At 44.7% G+C, this 18,602-nt stretch overlaps 1 protein-coding gene across 1 annotated transcript in view; it reads right to left on the reverse strand.

The window, feature by feature from the left end:
* RHBDL3 (rhomboid, veinlet-like 3 (Drosophila)) overlaps positions 1-18,602 on the reverse strand; it is a gene marked incomplete at its 5' end in the record, with an annotated part of 26,106 nt that overhangs the window by 4,910 nt on the left and 2,594 nt on the right. The window contains 3 exons of the mRNA XM_010157101.1: positions 1,756-1,868; positions 6,245-6,393; positions 7,053-7,277. Coding sequence (XP_010155403.1) covers positions 1,756-1,868; positions 6,245-6,393; positions 7,053-7,277 — 487 coding nt within the window. The remainder of the gene's footprint in view (positions 1-1,755; positions 1,869-6,244; positions 6,394-7,052; positions 7,278-18,602) is intronic.

Genomic DNA, 18,602 nt, shown 5'->3' on the forward strand with positions numbered 1-18,602 from the left:
AATGGCAAATCTGGAGAGTGTCCTCGGTAGTGTAGAATCTAACAAACTTGTTTGCTAAATGCTCAGCTGATTCTGGGTCAAGAAAGTGCTGAGGTTCCAGCAGCCAGCTCTGCTGACAGCTCCCTCCTTCACTGGATGGCCCTGAGACTTCTCAGCTCTTAAACACTGCCATTAAGGAAAAAGTTAATGAGAATTAAGAAAGGAGTAATGAGAACCAGCAGTGAAGTCCTCAGACACTGCATTGTCTCTTGAACTCAGCCTTAACATGTCTTCTTAGTAATGCCAGACAAATAAGAAAAAAAGACATTAAAGTAGGGAGTGGCCATTGTGGCCCGGGACTACACTTTACTGTTTACTCCCGATTGTTTAGGAGTTGTGTTGTCTTTATCTTGCCAGATCCTCAGCACAAGTATGCCTCTTTTTCTTGTGTGGCACAGGTCAATGAATAAAGCACGTTCAATAACTAGCTAACAGCTCCAACAGGTAACGTTAGGTGGGCTAGTGAGACTCACTCAGGCACTGGCTACAAACCTCCAGAGCCCTGGGCATTCAGGCCAGCCCAATGTCCAAGTAAAACCTGGCCCTGTGGACCCTGCCAGTGAGTCCATGGCTACAGGAACCTGAGAGGCAGCTGGCAGTGCTCACCTGGGCTCAGCTGCAGCAGATTCAATGCTCACTTGCTTTGCTTACCTGGCTCAGATGTGCGATGCGTATTTACACGTATATAAATGAAGCCCCAGGGTTTGGTAAATGGATCTATGTAGAAAAGCTTATGTCTGGAGTTGCAGACTGGGGACCAGTTCAGTGCTTATTAAAATAACAGGCAAGGGACGGTGGAGCTGGGCTGCTAACTCCCTTCTCTGCATTAAATAGCTTGGTGTTTGTACCATGCCTAGTCCTGGGTCCTCGTCCAATTATTCTTTCCACTGTCTCTCTACTGGAATATAGGATTTATTAGTACCCAATGCAGCCCATTTTACAAAGGCTTTATTTGCTCATTATGGGAAAAAATAAAATTATGTAGCTGGAAAAAAGCCCAAAACACCGTAAAACTTGAACTGAGGCAGTCAGTCATTGCCTGAGTCCCACTGTGAAGCTCTTGGTTGTTCTCATACTCTCCCTCTGTTTTAATTAGATGTTGATCTATTGTCAGCTAACTTCCATCACCTCCAAACTGCTGGAAATGCCAAACATAAATAAAAGCAATAGAGCACAGACTAAAAACTTATCAAACACCATGGCTTCATGTTTAAACGACATTCCAGTTGCCTGTGCACCGCTCACAACGTACAACCAAATACTTCTTGCTTTCTCAGGCTGTAGAGAGTGGCAGCACAGGACAAATGGAGGAAGAACTGACCCAGGACCTGGGGAAGAAAAAGAAAAATGACTCTTCATGCAGGGATGCCTGGGATGCCACCCTTCCTCCAGGCCTCTATGGGACACCAGAGGAAAGGAACAGCATGACCTCCACATTCAGGAAGACCATCTAAAGCAAGGCTGTTTTAAAAGTAACAGGATGTTGGTGCTTTTCTAGCAGGTCTCCAAAACACAGAGCCTGTGGCTAGTCAGAAACAGATATCAAGTTACAGCATATTTCCCACTTCCAGCCTCCAAAAGAATTTCAACGCACTGATGATCAGGGACTGCTCTTCTCCTACACCCAAGTGTCACAAAACATTTCTCCTACATAAAAGTCAGCACAGACCATTTTCAGATGCTTCTCTATGTGGAGCATCCAGAGGTGTCACCTACCTGCCACAACTCCAGCAACGTACACAAAACTGATCCTCGCAGCTCCGTGCACCATTTCCAAGGGAACCCCAACCAAGAGCTGAAGGACAACATTGAGTCCAAGGTGTTCTATCCTGTGGCAAGGAAAAACAATAGTTGTCCTCTTTTCTAACTCTTTCTCTCCCTTCTCTACCCCCAAGACAGAGATATCCTGAAAAGGAAACCAAATAGCACCTGCTTGATGAAAGTGGATTGCAACACTTGGTTGAACAGTGGTTCCGGGAAAAATCAGACCAAGAGCTGCGATGTTTCTTCCCTCCTTGCTGCTCATTATCTTTTTCATCTCCACCCAGGTCCTTCCAGCCAAAGGCCTCATGGCACGTTTGGCTCTTAGTGAGACCTTTTTTTTTTTTTTTTTAATATAGAAGGTTTGAAGAAGTTAAATGATTGTCCAAAAAAGCAGCAAGATGGCAGCAAAGCCTGGAACAGAAGTCAGAAACTCGACCTGCTTGTCTCTTCTCCCCTCCTCATGATACAGCATTTCCCTGCACATACTACACTGCTATGATGGGGAGCAGATACCAAGTCAAGAGCAAGGTAAGCCTAGCAGTCCCAAGAGAGTTACCATTCCCTTTTAACACATAATTCTGCTTAACTGTGTGTGCTGTCTGACCCTCACCCTTTTCTGCTGCGCCTACATCAACGTGATCATGGTCAGAATGGGAAGCAGAGGACATGTTTATCCCTGATTAGGTGCCCAGAGAGGTACAAGGTCTATTCACTGAAGTTCTCTGTTCACCTACCCTTCTTCTTGTTACAAAACCGGGCCAAGATTCATCTTGCAGAAAACCTCTCTGTGCACATCATGCAGGACCAGTTGCAGCCCTGAGGTAGAGAATGTGACAGCCAAGATATGCATATCTGGTAAAGGCTCCAGTGTAGCAGTTCTCTCCTGTGCTGAATTGATAGCTTCAGAGCAAGTTCCTTGTTGTTCTAATGGAATAGTACTTAACAAGTCTTGCTATTTTTCAAAACTCCATACAAATTTTTACCCGTGCCTTTGCTGCCTGCAGGATCTTCCAGTGACATAACAGCAGCAGCAGGCCCCTGAACAGGGTCCCTCCCAACACTGTGCTAGTGCCTGACGCTTACCCTGGGCTCACAGGGCCGTGACCTTGCTGAATGGCCACATCACGCTGGACCCAGGGGGATAGGTACTGCTTTCTGTATGAAGAGTGCCCGAGTCTGCTTACAAAGCAGGCTGACCTACACGAGGCAGTGGTACCCTTAACACAGACAGTTAGCACCTTCTGGGGGAAAAGGGCGCGAAATAGCTAATGCATTGAAAATCTGTTCTATTTTATACAAGAAAAGGATTGCTCACAGACAGCCACTAGCAATCTTTGGTTTAAGTTAAATGCATTATCACTGTTTTGGTCTTTCTTCACGTTACCATAGCAATTTCCCATATACATCAGAGGAAAATGCTGATGGTGAGATGCAGTAATGACAGAACAGTCTCATAACTAAGAATTTAAAGTTGGACTGAAAAAAACTGCAAGAACTGATACTGCAGGAAACAGTCCTTTCTGGATATCTTCAGAGGTTTGTTTCCACTGAATTTCTCTCCAAGGACAAATTTCTCTCCTGCATAAGACACAGCACTGCAATTTGTCATCACAGGAAACTGCTGCATGTAACTGAGTGTTTTTATTACCTTGCTCAAGACTTGTAAAGCCACTGGGCATGGGCACATTCTGGCACCCCGTTCTGATCCTGCGTGTTCATGGAACTTAGGAACAACCAGCAAAGGTCAAACTGAGATCACAGAAGAGAGGCAAAGCACCCAAGTGCCCTTTTACAGAGGGGAGGGAAGAAGCTTTGGCTGGCACAGTCAACGTCATGAGGCAGCACCTGACATTTTCACACAAAGCACTGTGTCTTATTTTTCAAAAGAAGCTTTTGTAAGAGCTCAGCAAAGTTTATCCTAGACTCTAAAGTGACTGCTCTGATTCACAGCTGTTTTGAAAAGACTTTCCAGGAGCAATTCCATTCACTTCTCCCCATCATGCTAAGAGCTTTGAAGGCTCCACAGTCAATAAGCACCCATAAAATATAATTAGCCTTTGCCAGTGCTGAATGTGTCATTCTTGAAATGACAATTTCATTGATTTATTAAAGACTTTTTCCTTCCCCGGGACCAAACAAATGGGACTGAGCATCAATGCAAGTCATTAGTTATGGCAGTGTTACAAATGCGTGGGCCCCAGATAATCAACGTCTGCTTTTCCATGAAAGCAGAAGGGCAGAATTTACAACTTTGCTGCCTTTTCAGCCCTTGACAAAGCTCCCTCCATCAGGGCCAACACACAGCCCAGGCATTTTTGGAATCTTTCTAGAGGCACAGCCAGCCAAGCCTTAGCAACTGCTGTCTTCTCGGACACCTTCCGGCTGTCACTTGCTCTTCAAAAACAGACCGAGTGCACTAAAGTAAGGAGCAGTCTACATTACCATTTTAAAGTCTCAGCTGGAAGCAGGATAACAATAGACCCCATGACACTGTGTTAGCCTCACATTTGAAAACGAGAGGAGAATGATGGGCTTCCACTAACAAATGTTATTACCTTTCCAAGATTTATCTTTTCTGATATGAAAGGAGCTTAACACACAGAAGTTCACAATACAGAAACATTTACCCTAACTCCAGATACTGCAGATAAATCATGGAGTTTATTGTTCCAGTGGGACTCTCCATTGTTTTGAAGGCTAAAGAACTTGGAATCCATCACAAAACCAGTGAGTCTCCTGCACACCACCTTCTCCCACTGTTCATCTCTGAGACAGCCACAGATACAAAATAAACCTGTTTTTCAGACAGTAAGTGTGAAGAATGCCCGAGCACTACCTGCTGCAGGAAAGGGTGACCTTGCACAGGTTAGGAAAGCATGCCACAGTTGACACAGGAAGATACTTAAATGCTCAAAAATTGTTCTTTTGCAGGTGCTTCTTTTCAAATGTACCCCAAAGCAATCTGTGGTTATGTGGCATACTAAAACAACACTACCACCAGAAGAAAATCCAGATACAAATTAGCTAGCGTTAAAATCAGGTGTTTCTTCCTTTTACAAGCCCAGTTCTGCTCACATCCTCAGTGATGGAAATTTCAAATTCTCATTTTACGTAACTAGCCTCATGTCTAAGCCCAATAGTCTCCGCTTGCAGATTAAAGCCTGTGCATGATGGACTTTATGGAAGGACTTAGCATGCAGAGTACAGAATGTTGTCAGGTTCAGAAGTTTCATCTGTAATTTTTTTCCTACTCTTCCCTTGGGTGGGGTCTATTCTGTCCTATGATTTTTATCCAGCAATCTGGGGTGCATCTTGTGCTCAAGGACAATTACACACTCAGGCAGTTACTCCATGGCAGAGACATCAGTATATCTTCCACCAGAGACATGGAAAAAGGAAAAGATCAGCTTGATCTTTCTGGCCTTTCATAGGAGAACGTTGACTGATGGGAATATAGGCTTCCTATTTAAGAACAAAGGGTCTTTATCCAGTTTCAAACTAGAAACTACTGCTAAAAAGCTTGTTGTTGTGATTTTTCAATGACAGAATTAAAGAAAATTGCAGTTATCTGCCAGGAATGTGCGAAGATAATGATCTGAGCAACTACTCAGAGGGGCTAGAGTGTTCTGTACAGGGATGAACTTTCCTGTGACACTCACTCGTCACCATAGCATCACAAACATCACACAATTAAGTCTCTGAGTCTTGGGAGCACTAGCACAGTCGTGACGCTGAGTTAGAATTCCCACACCTTATATTCTCTTCCCAAGTCTGCTACATACCTCCCATGGGATGAAGGAGGATTCATTTTACTGTGCACCTTCATTTTGTGTTACACGGACCATTCTCTGACCATCCGGTCAGTCGAGACTGTCAGCTCTTTGGGAAGACTGGTGTTTGTACAGCACGTACAAAACGGGTGTTCAATCTTGACTCGGGCTTCTAGGCATTATCTCAGTCCCTACAGAAGGGACGTCACCAAGTGATGACATACCATCAGCACAGGGAATTCAACTGACTTTTCCAACCTCAGCTAGGAAGTCTAGCAAGAATACACCACGTAGGTTTTAAAATACCAGTCCAGCATCTTTGCAGACTTGTTCTACCACCTGCACAGTTCCTTTAGAAGGGCACCGGGCTTCGGTCTGGTGAGTTTTAGAAAGCACACACTGGGAAGTGCACAGTAAGAGAAAGGTGTGATCCCAACACTGCTGGGGAGAAGAGCAGCATCTGTCAAGTTCCTTAGGTTGCCTCCTCCCTTGAGAGCTGCGAAGGTTTGCCCTTCATTGCCCAACACTCCGCAAACAGCTTCAGATATTTATATGCAATCTAGAACTGATTTTTAAAAATTGATTTCTGAGCTGACTCTGTCACTTCCTCCTCCTTTCACTCTCTGGGGAACCTGAACTGTGGGGAACCTCTGCAGTTCATAAGTACTCACCCTGCATGCATGAATATGTAGGTTAGGTACCTCCAAGCCTGAGCACGGAGCTGAGGATGGTAAAGTAACGCGTTCTTCAGGTATAAGGGATGGGTGACTTGCAGCACAAATCTGTCTAATACCACTCCATTGTAAAGAAAAAAGGCAACCTAGAAGAGCAGGGAGATTCCTTGGTTAGTAAATGCCTTCTCTCACTGAAAAGCACTTTGTAGCTCAAAATCCTGGAGAAGAAAGTCAAATGTTCAATAATTTTTCTCCCAATTGACAGCTTCACACAGCATGAAGAGATCCCTCTTTTGAGGAGTCTGACACGCATTGAATCAGAGGAACTCAGGACCCTACTCATCAGTGCCATATTACACCCTTCTCTGCTTACTCCAGTGCATCACTTGGCAACTGTGCAAATAGCTCATTTAGGCAACAGATGAGCTGGTCAAAATATTTAATCCAGTTTCTCCTCCTTCCTTTTTCTCTTCATTCACAGAAGACAGGTAACTGTATAGGAATTTTTCTTCTCATTCCATTTTTTGAATTAACAGTTTCCCTAGAACTGTCCTCCTCAAAAGGTTTTGCTATAGATCCCCAATTTCTGTAGTTTCATATACAAATGGCTTCAACAACTAATAACTGTGCTTGGAGACAGATAGGATCACAGTCTCCACTTACACACACATATCCAGGTACGGCAAAATGGCTATCAGCTTCGGACTTGTCCTTGGCTGGGTCTAAACAAGTCCTTGTTCATGTCCTAGCAGAGCCTTCGGCAGTGTGAGGTGGGTTCCCAGAGAGAAGGTGTTTAGGTACTTGCCTCTACAATAGTGATGGTAATCATGAACCAGGGCGGAGGGCAGCAGGTATAGCTGTCGTAGTACCACTTGCGGTCTATCTCTCGTGGCAGGGTTTCGTAAGCAACATGCCGGATCAGCCTCTGCGAAAGGCTCAGCCCCGTCTCCTCCAGCAGCGCCTTGCTGCACAGCCTCCTGTTCCCCTGAAGGATGGCTTGGCGGAAACTGTTCGACCTCTTGTTGCTCATCTGGGTAAAAAGAAAAGGAAGGAACCATGAGGGCAAAGAAAGGTCTAGCACAACCATCTGGGGAGATCAGTGCCAGTTTGGCAGCACCAGGCTGGAGCTGTAGGAACCAAGTTCTCAGTGGGATCACGGGGTGACCTACGTGGGGTGCAAGGAAAACCAGTACCAGGGTTTGCTGTGCCAATAAATGAGGTCAGGACAGAACACTGACAAGGCAGAGCAGAGGCTGCTAATGCACCTGGTTGAGCGCTCTGGCTCATTTGCCAACCTTCCATTCACTGCTGTCACCATCAGTTACCAAAATCCACATTCCTGTGTCCTTCCTTCAGCTCACCCGGCTCTATCACACCTCCCTGCACCTGCCATCTCTTGGGGCAGAAAATTTCTTGAATGGAGCAGCAGGTACATTCACAGCATCTAACCCTTGTGTTCCAGTCCTTTTGGCAGGGGTTTGCTCTGGGCAAAGAAAATGATCCCTTTGTGTAAAACAAAACTACATGAGCAACAGCAATAAAACAACAGACTCAACTGGTGCGCAGGCAGCCTTAGCTGCTGTAATCTTTCAAGAGAAAAGGATTTCTTCTTTTTAAAAGTTAACCTCAGAGGGGACAGGTTTTGAGATGGTGCAGGCTTTGGAGGATACAGCTAATTTGTATATGCATTATCATCCTACATGCATAGAATTAGCTAGCTATCTTTTTGAGCATGCACTTTCTCAATTTGGATGCATAATTAAAGCAATTGCATTTGCAAATCAGGCAGATGGAATTTTATGCCTAGCCTGCTTGAGGGGAGGAAATCAGGTCTGAAAGAGCTTGCTCCAAGATTTGGATAACTGCTAATTAGCCCTGATGTCAAACAAACCGGCTGCATTAGAGTCACTGTCTGTACTGGCTGAATCTTTGGCAGGAAGGCTTAGAAGGTTAACTATGCATAAAGACCACCGTAGGGGGACCTTTTGCAGTAAAAGGCAGCAAAGCAAACATGTCAGCCTGGTCCTTCTGAAAGAACTGCTGTCTGATCTCAGAAACCACCAGCATCTTTAATCTCCTAGAACCAAATAAGAGATGACATTCAACAGCATTGGCTTCCAGTTGTCTTGGATCACACTGGTTTCAGCTAATATCCCAAAGACAGCAAAGTCCAGAGCTTGTGCTCTCAAGTGCCCAGGCAGCTGGGTAATTGTTCCAAGCTGGACCAAGCTGCTTAAAACACAGTAATCACTGCAGGGAGCCACCTCCTGTTAATCACTGGAGGAAGCCGAAGGGGCCATCTGAGGTGATGGCACTATGACCCATCCTCCCAGCAGCTGCCCATCCCTCCTTAGCCTTCTGTTCGCAGCCTGTCCCTCCAGTGCAGAAATTCACCGACCTGAGCACCACTGACAGACAACTCATCTATTTAAAGGTTTTTTTTAAAACTGGGGAAAAATTTGTTGGTTTTCATTAGGTTGTTTTACTGAGAAAAAAAGTTTACCCTAAAAACTTTCTCCTTTGCGCTCTTTCCTTCGCTTATTCATAAAACACTTATAAAAGAAAACTTTGACAAAAGAAGCAGAACAGGCAAAGAAGAAGAAAAAGATCTGTCCATAAAAATCTTTCATCCAGCTTTCTCAAGTCTGTCATCCAAAAGCTCTTATCTAAAACAAGGGAAGATTAAGGGGTGAAAGAAGAATTGTTGGTGATCTTCTGTTGCATTAAGAAAACCTGCTCATATTGAAAGACAGTATTTTCATAGAGAAACGTCTGCCAGCTGTAAGGCTTCCCCTAGCATTTGTGAGATGCTTTTTGGTAGGTGGCAGACCCACCTCTGTTTCAAAAGGTGCCTTTAGCCCCCTAATGACCTCACTGTGTGTGCAGATGAAAGCTTTGCTCCAGGTCAGTTCAGAGCAGTCTGTCAAAACATACTGTGCATGCTCCCTCACACAGTTCACGCTGTTCTCTCTGGCTTCACTCTTGTGGATGAGAAGAAATTCAGACTGAAACTATAAATTTGCCTGCTACAGACAAAGATATCGGACGGTTGTCTGAAGCTGCTGACATACTTACTCTAATTCAGTGATACCTCTGAGTTTCCTGCCTACCACAAAAAGGCTTTTCTCAGTTTCAGTGGAATATTGTTTCCAGAGTCAACCAAAACATTGCAGTTCAGCATCAGGAAGTGCTGACCACCCTTCGCAGATGATCACCTCGTCGCTGCGGAGACTGGTGAGAGAGGTGGGCAGGGAGCTCCAGAGGCTGCTGACGTTCACAGCAGTGCTAGGCTTGTAACACAAACATCCTTGCATTTGTCCGGCACAGGATCCTAATGCAGGCACCACTGAACCCGTCTGTTCTTCCCAAGCATGGCAAAGAGGGACTACCCCATCAGTGCAGTGTCCTGCTCTGCACTGCTGCCCAAAGAGCTCAACTAACAGCCCGGGGAGTCCACATTCATCAGCATGTTCCTGAAGGTGCTCCTCAACATACTAAAAATGAAGCACAAGGGAAAGGTTGTCTCAGCTTTGTTAAGAGCAGGATATTGCAGGATCACTGTGGAAGGTGCACCTCAGGTGAACAAAGCCCCTGGCTCTCCTGGGGAGGTGGGAAACTAGACCTCACAACACTAAGTGACTTGCCCAAGGCCTACACTAGAGTTAAAAGAATCCAGCTTTCAGGACTTCTCTGATCACTAGGCTGCACTGCCTTCAAGCCCTTCTGTCCAGCAGAAAGCTCTGCCTTCCTTCTCCTCCAAAAGAGGAAAATAAACCACAGGACCTTCCACACCCCACACAGAAGCTAAAAATGGGAGCTCATGACAACATGATTTCCTCCAAAGAATGAAGAGAGACAGTGGTAGCTTTGTCCTCTCAACTACCTGTTCTCCCACCCCATTAATTTTACAAGGTGTTCCATATTGGTTGTTTCTGGCCACATGGGGATGATAAAACACCACGAGTTATTTTAACTGGTAATGATAGGAAAACAGTAAATGTTGATATTACAAGAGCAAGGGAAGCCCTTGGGCAAAATGACGATAGCTCTCCGGGGAGCACATGGGACTGCTGGAGAAAGACCTTGTATCCCTCAACACACACAACGTTATTTCCATACGCTATGAGGCACTGCCCATTGGTAACCTCTCTGAACGACAGCTATGGATGTATCGCATCAACTGCACTTGTAAGCAGCCAACACAGCCTCTTCCTCTTAGTTGATTTTTGGTAGCACTCTACAGACACCGAGATAGACACAGATACTGCGATAGACACAGATAAATGTATAAATGGATTAAGAGGTCCTAAGGTTTGTCAACACAAATGAAAGCAAATGCCTGAGAAATCATTTAACTAACTTAGATATGAGGCCATGGGATCCAAGTGTTCAGGGATGGAAAAGACCTTTGAAGTCAGCTTCTTAAATGGGTGGAATCCTGTCCCAGGATATAGGTACGGTCTACTGGGTGTTCAAAGTCAACAGCTCTTTGCAAAGAGGTGGCAAGAAAACTGCAAATTAAATGAAGCAGGTCACACACTGCTGTAGTGTTGCAGTACACATGGAGATATCCAGATAATCTTCCCAGATTGCAACACACTAGCAGACTCCTTGGAAAGGACATAACTTGCAAGGAGCAAGATACTCCCTGCATCCACCAACAAGAGTAGGGGCTGTGTCAGTGGGAGCCAGATTTCAGCTTATCCAGAAAATTAAAAGCCTTCGGTATCCATAATTACAGCTCTAACTCTTCAGAGCTCTTAGCACTAACTAAACCTCCTGCCACCTCAGGCAGGAACATAAAAATACTTGTCAGGCCTCCTTCAGAACAGAGGATATGGGAAGAAGGTCCAGGTTCCCTCTAAATGCTGTAGCCTTGGTGTGGTTTTACACCCAGAAGAAGCAAGGGGACAGTGTCAGGAGCATACCATGGGTGCTCAACAGCCCCACAAGCCGCTGAGGTGGGGGTGACTGGGTGTGCTGAGCACCTCTTAACATTAGGCCTCTCGGTAAGAAGCCATCCTGCTGGTCCCCCCCACAACCACTGCCCACCACACCAACGAGGCAGAGCGGCTGACTGCCAGCGGTCTGGCAAACACAACAGTCCTGGGCCTGCTCACACAGCCCCACACGCCTTTGGATCACGCTTTAATCTCAAACTAGGAGGCCATAGGCATGAGGAGAGAGAGGATTAAGTCACTACTGCTGCTCTCACCAACTCTTGATGAGAAGCCTGTTTTGTTCCTCAGAGTGACTTTGGAAAACGCAAATCTTCCCAAACAGAGAGTCTCCCATATGGTCACAATTTGCTGACTTGATTTTTTGGAGTTACATAATATTGGTATTTATGAGCCAAGTATTTAATCATCAGCTGAAAGAACACTAGGCCCATTGTTGGCCTGCACATTACTCCAGCTCCAGAAGCTCAGGGCAGCCCACCCCATTTCTCTTCTGCAATTGATCTGGGGCTTCTTTAATGAGCATGATATCAAGGCTGCAGGCAGATGGGTACAGCAAACAGTATGTGGGGAATGAAGGTGGTGGTGGGGAACACCACATGCCTTCGGCCCTTCATGCCTGCAGAGAGCAGGAAGTTCCCCTTGCAAACCAGCCAAGCTGACATGACTGGTAACTACGGACTGCCACCTCTGCTCTTCGGTATTACCATACCGAAACAAAACAAGCCTTAGTGCTGCAGCTCTGCTCAAACGACGGGATTGATACATCTGACAACGGAAAAAATATTCCTACTTAGATCTGAACCTGTCTTCAACACTGAACATGTCAAAATTTAGGCCGAGTCCTTGGACTCATGCCAATCTAGAATCAGTTTCAGGTAATCTGCAACTTGCAATGGAAACTGCCCATTCCCACTGGTAGACCACTTTCTCCGGGTTTCTTGGCTATCTGTTCTGCTGTTGCTGCCCCAGATGATCGACAGCCAAGCCACGTAGCATTTCCCTATCTCCAGTTTCATGGCTTGTGTGGGGCACAGTACCCCTTTTGCAGTTCTTATTCAACCTCACTCCAGAGGTTGTGAAAAACACAGATTTCTGCCCATTCCGTATTGGCAACTTTGAGGCTGGTCTGTGGTTATTTTTAAACACACACAGCACTGTGACAGACAACGCACTCAGCTCTCCAGCTCTGATCCTCCAAGACACAGAACACTAAATCAGAAGTTAGCACAAGCTTTTTAAAAGCCTCTGTCAGCTCCAGTTTTATAACCCACTTTACTTACAAATGCAGCCTTTCCAATCAATTTTGCTTTCAAGATTCACATTTATTTCCTTCCCTCACTCCACACTTCCACAAAATGCTAATGTGTGTAAAGACTGCTTCTCCCAAAACGCATAGCTCAGCATCAAGTTCATCTGTCACAGATGTTCACATCCTCTGAGCCAACCTGGTAGCACTTTCCAGAACAGTACCAAATGGAAAAGAAGTAAATACCAATATCCTGATTTTCTCCAGCCAAGCAGTGGTTTACTCTGGGGATTCCAGAGAAGTTAGGGGCAGGAGAAACCAAGTAAGTTACCCTGGTCACTGCAGGGGTATTCCCTGCCCAGTGTTTTGTCTGGACTCCTATTAAACGTGCCAGGCTTAGACCTTCCAGCACTTTCATTAGAAAAGGTAGACCACATTCAGGTTTCAAGGCTAATTTCAAGAACACTGCTTGCAGGACAAGGCTAACATTGTTGTTTAGATAACACTGGGTCAAAACAGGGCAAGTTTAAACTCCAAACCCCCCCAACACCAGTTTCTTTTTTCACTGTTACTGGGAAGGATTCCACAACTGAAATTACTCCAGAGTTAATTTTCTGAAGCACTATTTTTTTTTTAATATCTTTACAACATTTCCCACTCCCGTGTGCATTTTAGGCACATACACAATCAAAACCACCATTTAAGATGACATCCTGCTTCTCAAGTTGCAACTGTGCACAATTGAAAACAGCTGAGTAACCGTAGTTAAGGATGGAAATTTCTATGCTCAATTCCACTTTAATTGGCATCATGACTATTTGCTGGAGTAGTTCACTTGGAAGACAGTTCTCTCTTCTGCAGCTATGTGTAGCCAGTATCTCTAATGGACTCAGATCAATGTCCGAGCTGAACACAGTCCAAAAGCAGCTCTCGTATCCCACTTACTAAGTTTCAAGATACTCACCTGACCCTCTCACGACTCTTTTCCTGCCTCAGGAAATGCACGTGGCTCTTCGAACATCAAAAATCACCAGTTTTCTCCAAAATGGGAAGAAAAATACCATGAAGATAGCATGAGGTACATTTGTCAGAAAAGGTATCCAGCCTCTGGAAATGGTCCCTGGAGTAAGAACATTGTACCTCAATAAGGACTTTAATACACTGAGAGTAAGAGATGGATAAGGTCACAATCACATGACCACTCTCACCTACCTCTTGAGAAAACCTCCTTCTTACTCATAATAGCATAATATTAGAGCAAATACTGAAGTAGGAGATTTTCAAACCTTTTTAAATTATTATTATACCTCTGAACAAAGGCCAGGAAAAGAGCTCAGGAAGCCTATACCTTCAGCCAAGAGGACAGATCAAGAACAGAGGGAACACTTAAAGGGGTGCTCCATTGGAAGCTGAAGGACATCCCAGGGGACTCCAGATGGGAGTCCTCTTGCTGTTTGGCAGATGATCTGCCCTGGTTCAACAGCACAGCTATTTGGAAGCACAGAGGAGAAGAAATGGAGCTATAAAATCTGCATCTTTGCCTGCAACAAACCTTTCCAGATTAGCAACAGTGAGAACAAAACAAACATTGGACAAGAGCACCAGAACTGAGCTCCTGGGTTGTTTTGCAATAGCCTTTTAAACTTAAAAACACTCACTACAAAGTGAGCAAAGATTTAGCCAGAAGAGGAGATACTCATTTGGGCAAACTTTTGTCTTGCCTGGGGATTCCCCTGGAAGCTGGGGATTTAGGCTTTATTGCTCATCTCCCCAGTGACTCAGGTAATAAAGAATTATATAGAGTTCTTGCAAAGCCTTGTTCACCTAAGCCTTCTATACACGCTGTCAGCTGGTTCAGTAAAGGACATGCAAAGACACTGGAAGTGGGATTTACAGCTACTTTATGGTGCATAAAGGTACTTGGTATCACAGTCATAAAGAAACACCAAGCAAACTATGGTCTAAGAGATCTCTCTCACCTCCCCACACAGAGAAATACAGTATGTAACTTCTTAAAAGCCTACCTCCACAAAGATAATAAAGCCCTCCTGGTGTTGTCACGTACACACTCACTAAAGATAACCTTTTTTTAAAGGAGAAAATATTGAATTTTATCTTTTTCCCTAGCTACACCTCTTCTTTCATTTAATTTTGTTTCTCCTCATCTCAGTTCAAGCCAGGTCGGAGGAAGAATCCCATGTGAAAGTGTTACCACTGTAAGCAGAAAGGATGGGCATGAAAAATCTACGGCACACAGGGTGTCCCCACAGGGACTGAACCAAGGCTTGCTTTTGTCAATGAAGTGGCTAATAAGAACAAATGTCTTCCAGCTATGCATTACTGAAAAATACCTTAAAAAAAAAAAATAGAAGCCTCTACTTTTGAAGCCTCGAAAAACAATGGAAAAGCAGGCTGGAGTTACAACAAGAGGGAACAGGGTGCTAAGGGATCAGCAGAAGGGGTTCAGCCCCTTGCAGAATTGGTCCTTCTGACATGGCTCACTATTGCCTACTAAATCCTGTGCCCAGCTGGAGATAGTCCCTTCTGTGCTCTGCTAAAATAAAACACCATGTGGAGAGTTTGGAGAAAAGTCCTTTCACAGATCCAAACAATGTGAACTTTTCATTGGGCGAGTACAGACAGGGAGGGTGTGCTGCATCTCTAAGATCTCTGCAAAAGGAAGCCTTGTAAGTCAGATGGGTTCCCTTGAGGCTGTTACAACCTCATTTAATGACACCATCAGTGGTTCTATCCTTAGCAAATTTCAAATAAGTTATCTAGAAGGAAAAGTACCCAAGACAACTTCATTGAATCAAAGCATACTAATTCCACACTGTAGGGCTTCAACTCAGGGCTGTGCAAAGGCATTAGCTTGTTCTAAGCACATCCTTATGTTTAATCGTCCTCAAATTGAGTGCATCTCTACATATCTTTCCATACTGCATTAGACATAGAAGTCTACAAATGTGTTAAAACTAGAATGGGAATTCATTAATTTGCTGTATTTTTTCTTTAGGATAAGCCACAGAGTACGTTTCTGTAGACTGATGAAGCTGTGAAGTGCGAGTCAAAGCCTCCACTGAACAAGTTCATTTTCCACTTACAGCATTCCAGGACCCATTTTGGACTTGATGTTTTTGGTTGTGGATTGTAACACAATCCCAAGGTATTTTATCCCTTCAGCCAGTCCTGCTTTCTCTTCAAATGCCTACACAGATCACTCTGCCCAGGACAGAAAAGCCAGCATCTAAATCTTCATATTTCTACAGCATCCACTAGCACAGACAGACCGTAAGACTCCAGGTAGGCACTTCATCTCCTCCACATCCCATATTTTATCTTGTTTTTACAATTCCAGCAATATTTTGACATAACAACTGCCCCTGGCAACATCCAGCTCAGCAGCACATAGCACAAAGCCCCAGCAGCTAATCATGCTCCAGCCTCTGCTATGAAGTGAGAAACTATTGCAAAGATACCTTCCTCTCCCCTTCTCCAGTGGCCAACAGACCTGCGTATCTGTCACCTGTGAGGAGGAAGAGCAGAGGCTGCAGATTTCTTACCCTGCACCTGCAGTTTTCTTTCTTTTCTTGAAGAGGCAGGATTTGCAGTCTGGCAGCACACAGAGCAAGCCAGAGAGGACATCACAAAAACTATAGGAAACCTTTCTCTGAAGGATAAAGTGTGCTGGCACCAGCAAAGTTTGGATTAGGGTGACCTAATTATTGTTACACAGGGCTTAAAAAACATGCACATTGTTCACTGAAAATGAGGTAGAATTAACCTCTCCCTAGAAGCCAGTGGGGCCAGGGAAAAACAAGACAGGTGTTAATTCTTCATCTAGAAAACAAAGGATGTGAACTGAATTAGCTAATGTATTTTACTCACTACTGAGATGCTACATCAGCTTCAAGTTACTACAAAACTACAGCTAAACATTTCTATTGGAAGCAGCAGTGTTTTGTTTTTCCCAAGTCACATGAACTCTGCCTCAGAACATACTAATTCTTCCCAAACATGCTGAAATACTGTTGTCTTTAGGGAATGGCATTTGTCCTCAGCTCTTCTAGAGCCAACACAGCTCCTCAAACAAATGCTCGTCAGAGAGCTGGTTCCACAGTTCCCTTCTTCCACTGGAGAACTGCCATTGACTTTGCCAAAACTGTGAACCCCAACAGAGATGCAACTCTTGCCTCCTTCTGTCTGTTGGAGAAACAGACCCATGAGGCACAGGCAGGCTTCCACAAGTTTCAGTGTATCTTTTGCAGAGTCAGGAACAATATGTAGGTCCACCTGACTTCCAGTCCTGCCCTTTGAAGGGCAATCCATGGCAGGGACAGAGAGACCTCCCATGTGCACTAGGGACACCTCTCAGGGTAGTGGCAGTGTTGGGTAGGGGGCAGCCACACTCCCTTCCTCTCAAGTCCTCCTGCCCCACACCGGCAGGTCTAATCTGGACCAGACTGAACGTGCGGAGGCCAGCCTTACAACCCATGTTTCAGCAGTGACCTGTAAAGTTGCATTGGTAGAGAAATCTCTTGGGCTGCAAAAAGAATTTTGCTTTAGTCTCAGTATAAGCTGTGATTTACTTTTCTAGCAAAAGCTGATGTATTAAACATGAGGTTCTATAAAACTTTTCCTTGTCCAAGGCAAGGCTAGGAGTTACCTACCTAATTTTTACAAGATAATATATCAGCACAGCCCGAACTGGTTCCATGTTGCCCTTCCACCTAGCAAAATAAGGCCTCAGAAGCTCCGCTGCACACGCTTGCCTCTGCTCACGTAGCTGAAGAGGAACATCAAGAGGGTGAGGAGGTATTAGAAGCCACGACCCAGCCTGTCCAAAGCAACAATCCACATTCCCAGTCAGAGAAGACAAGGCAAGTTTAGCCAGAGAATAAGAGATGGAGTCTCTCCAGCACCACACTGCTCTGCTCTTTAGCTCGGTTACAGTTCACAGGATATTACGCAAAGTAGTCCAGGACTGCCAGCAGCAACTGCTGTTCAGCAACGATCTCAGCAAATAACTTCTCAACTACAATCACCTCCTGCCTTGTCTCCTCTCTGAAAGTAGCAAAGTTAGTTAAACAGCTTTGTTCATTATCTCCTCCTGCAGCCTAAACTCTTCACAGAATTCTCACTGGGCATTTTTAGCACCTCTCTTCACGAAGCAGAAAAGCAAATGGACAACAGAAATGCACAGGACATCTCCACTGGTAGAGGAAACACTTTTGTTACACTGCACTGCCTCAGACACATGATAAGAAACCCCATCTGAAACTGCTTTCTGTAGAAACAGAAATGGATATGATTGCAGCACTGTTTCACAACAACGTGAGATGAATCTCATACATACAGAGGAGAAATAATTCCCAATGAGTTGCTCATCTGATTTTTTCAGCCTTTTCTGTTTGCAGATCACACCAGGAGTCTTCAGCTTCCCTGAATTCATTCATTACTCAGTTATTTACTGGGTGATTTCTAGGGTATACTCTCATCCTGTAAGTTTTTCAATTTCAGAAATTTAAGCTGCTTTGCTGAGTTGACAACAGGCATATGTTTTGCGTGGGTATATCTGGGTCTCTTTATTAAGGTGAGAAGTCCTAAAATTACTTTTTTTTGGTGCTTCTAGAAGTTCACAACGCACTTTGGACACGAGGGGATAACACAGCATCGCTCAATGGCAGTCCTTTAATTGGGGACCACAGCGTCTGAGAGAGCAAGCAGAGTTCTTAATGCTCGTGACGACGCTGGAGTATACAGGTACAAGCATTTTTTACTGCCCTCTCTGGGACACGCAGTATCCTGGAGGAAACAAAGTGTTACGACTATTGCTCTGTGAGGTTTATGGCCCACAGTGCTTTCTGGAAATAATAATTTCATAGAGTTCAGCTGCTTCTGTGGTCACTAATAGCATCTCTTGGCATCAAACCCTCTAGTTTGCAGAAAAAGCAGCATCACGTTCTGTCACTCTTACAGGGAAGATCAAGGGTTCTATAAGTCTGAAAAAAGGGAAGACCCTCCCTGCTCGATTTTTATCAACACTAGCAAAGCTGAGAGAAAAAACAGAGAGGATATCATATCCCAGGAACTGACCAGTGAAGACAGGGTTCTCTTGATGCCCCATGGTTAAACCCTACTTCCTGCT

Source organism: Eurypyga helias, unplaced genomic scaffold, assembly GCF_000690775.1.
Source record: "Eurypyga helias isolate BGI_N326 unplaced genomic scaffold, ASM69077v1 scaffold17678, whole genome shotgun sequence".
In the NCBI taxonomy this organism is placed as follows: domain Eukaryota; kingdom Metazoa; phylum Chordata; class Aves; order Eurypygiformes; family Eurypygidae; genus Eurypyga; species Eurypyga helias.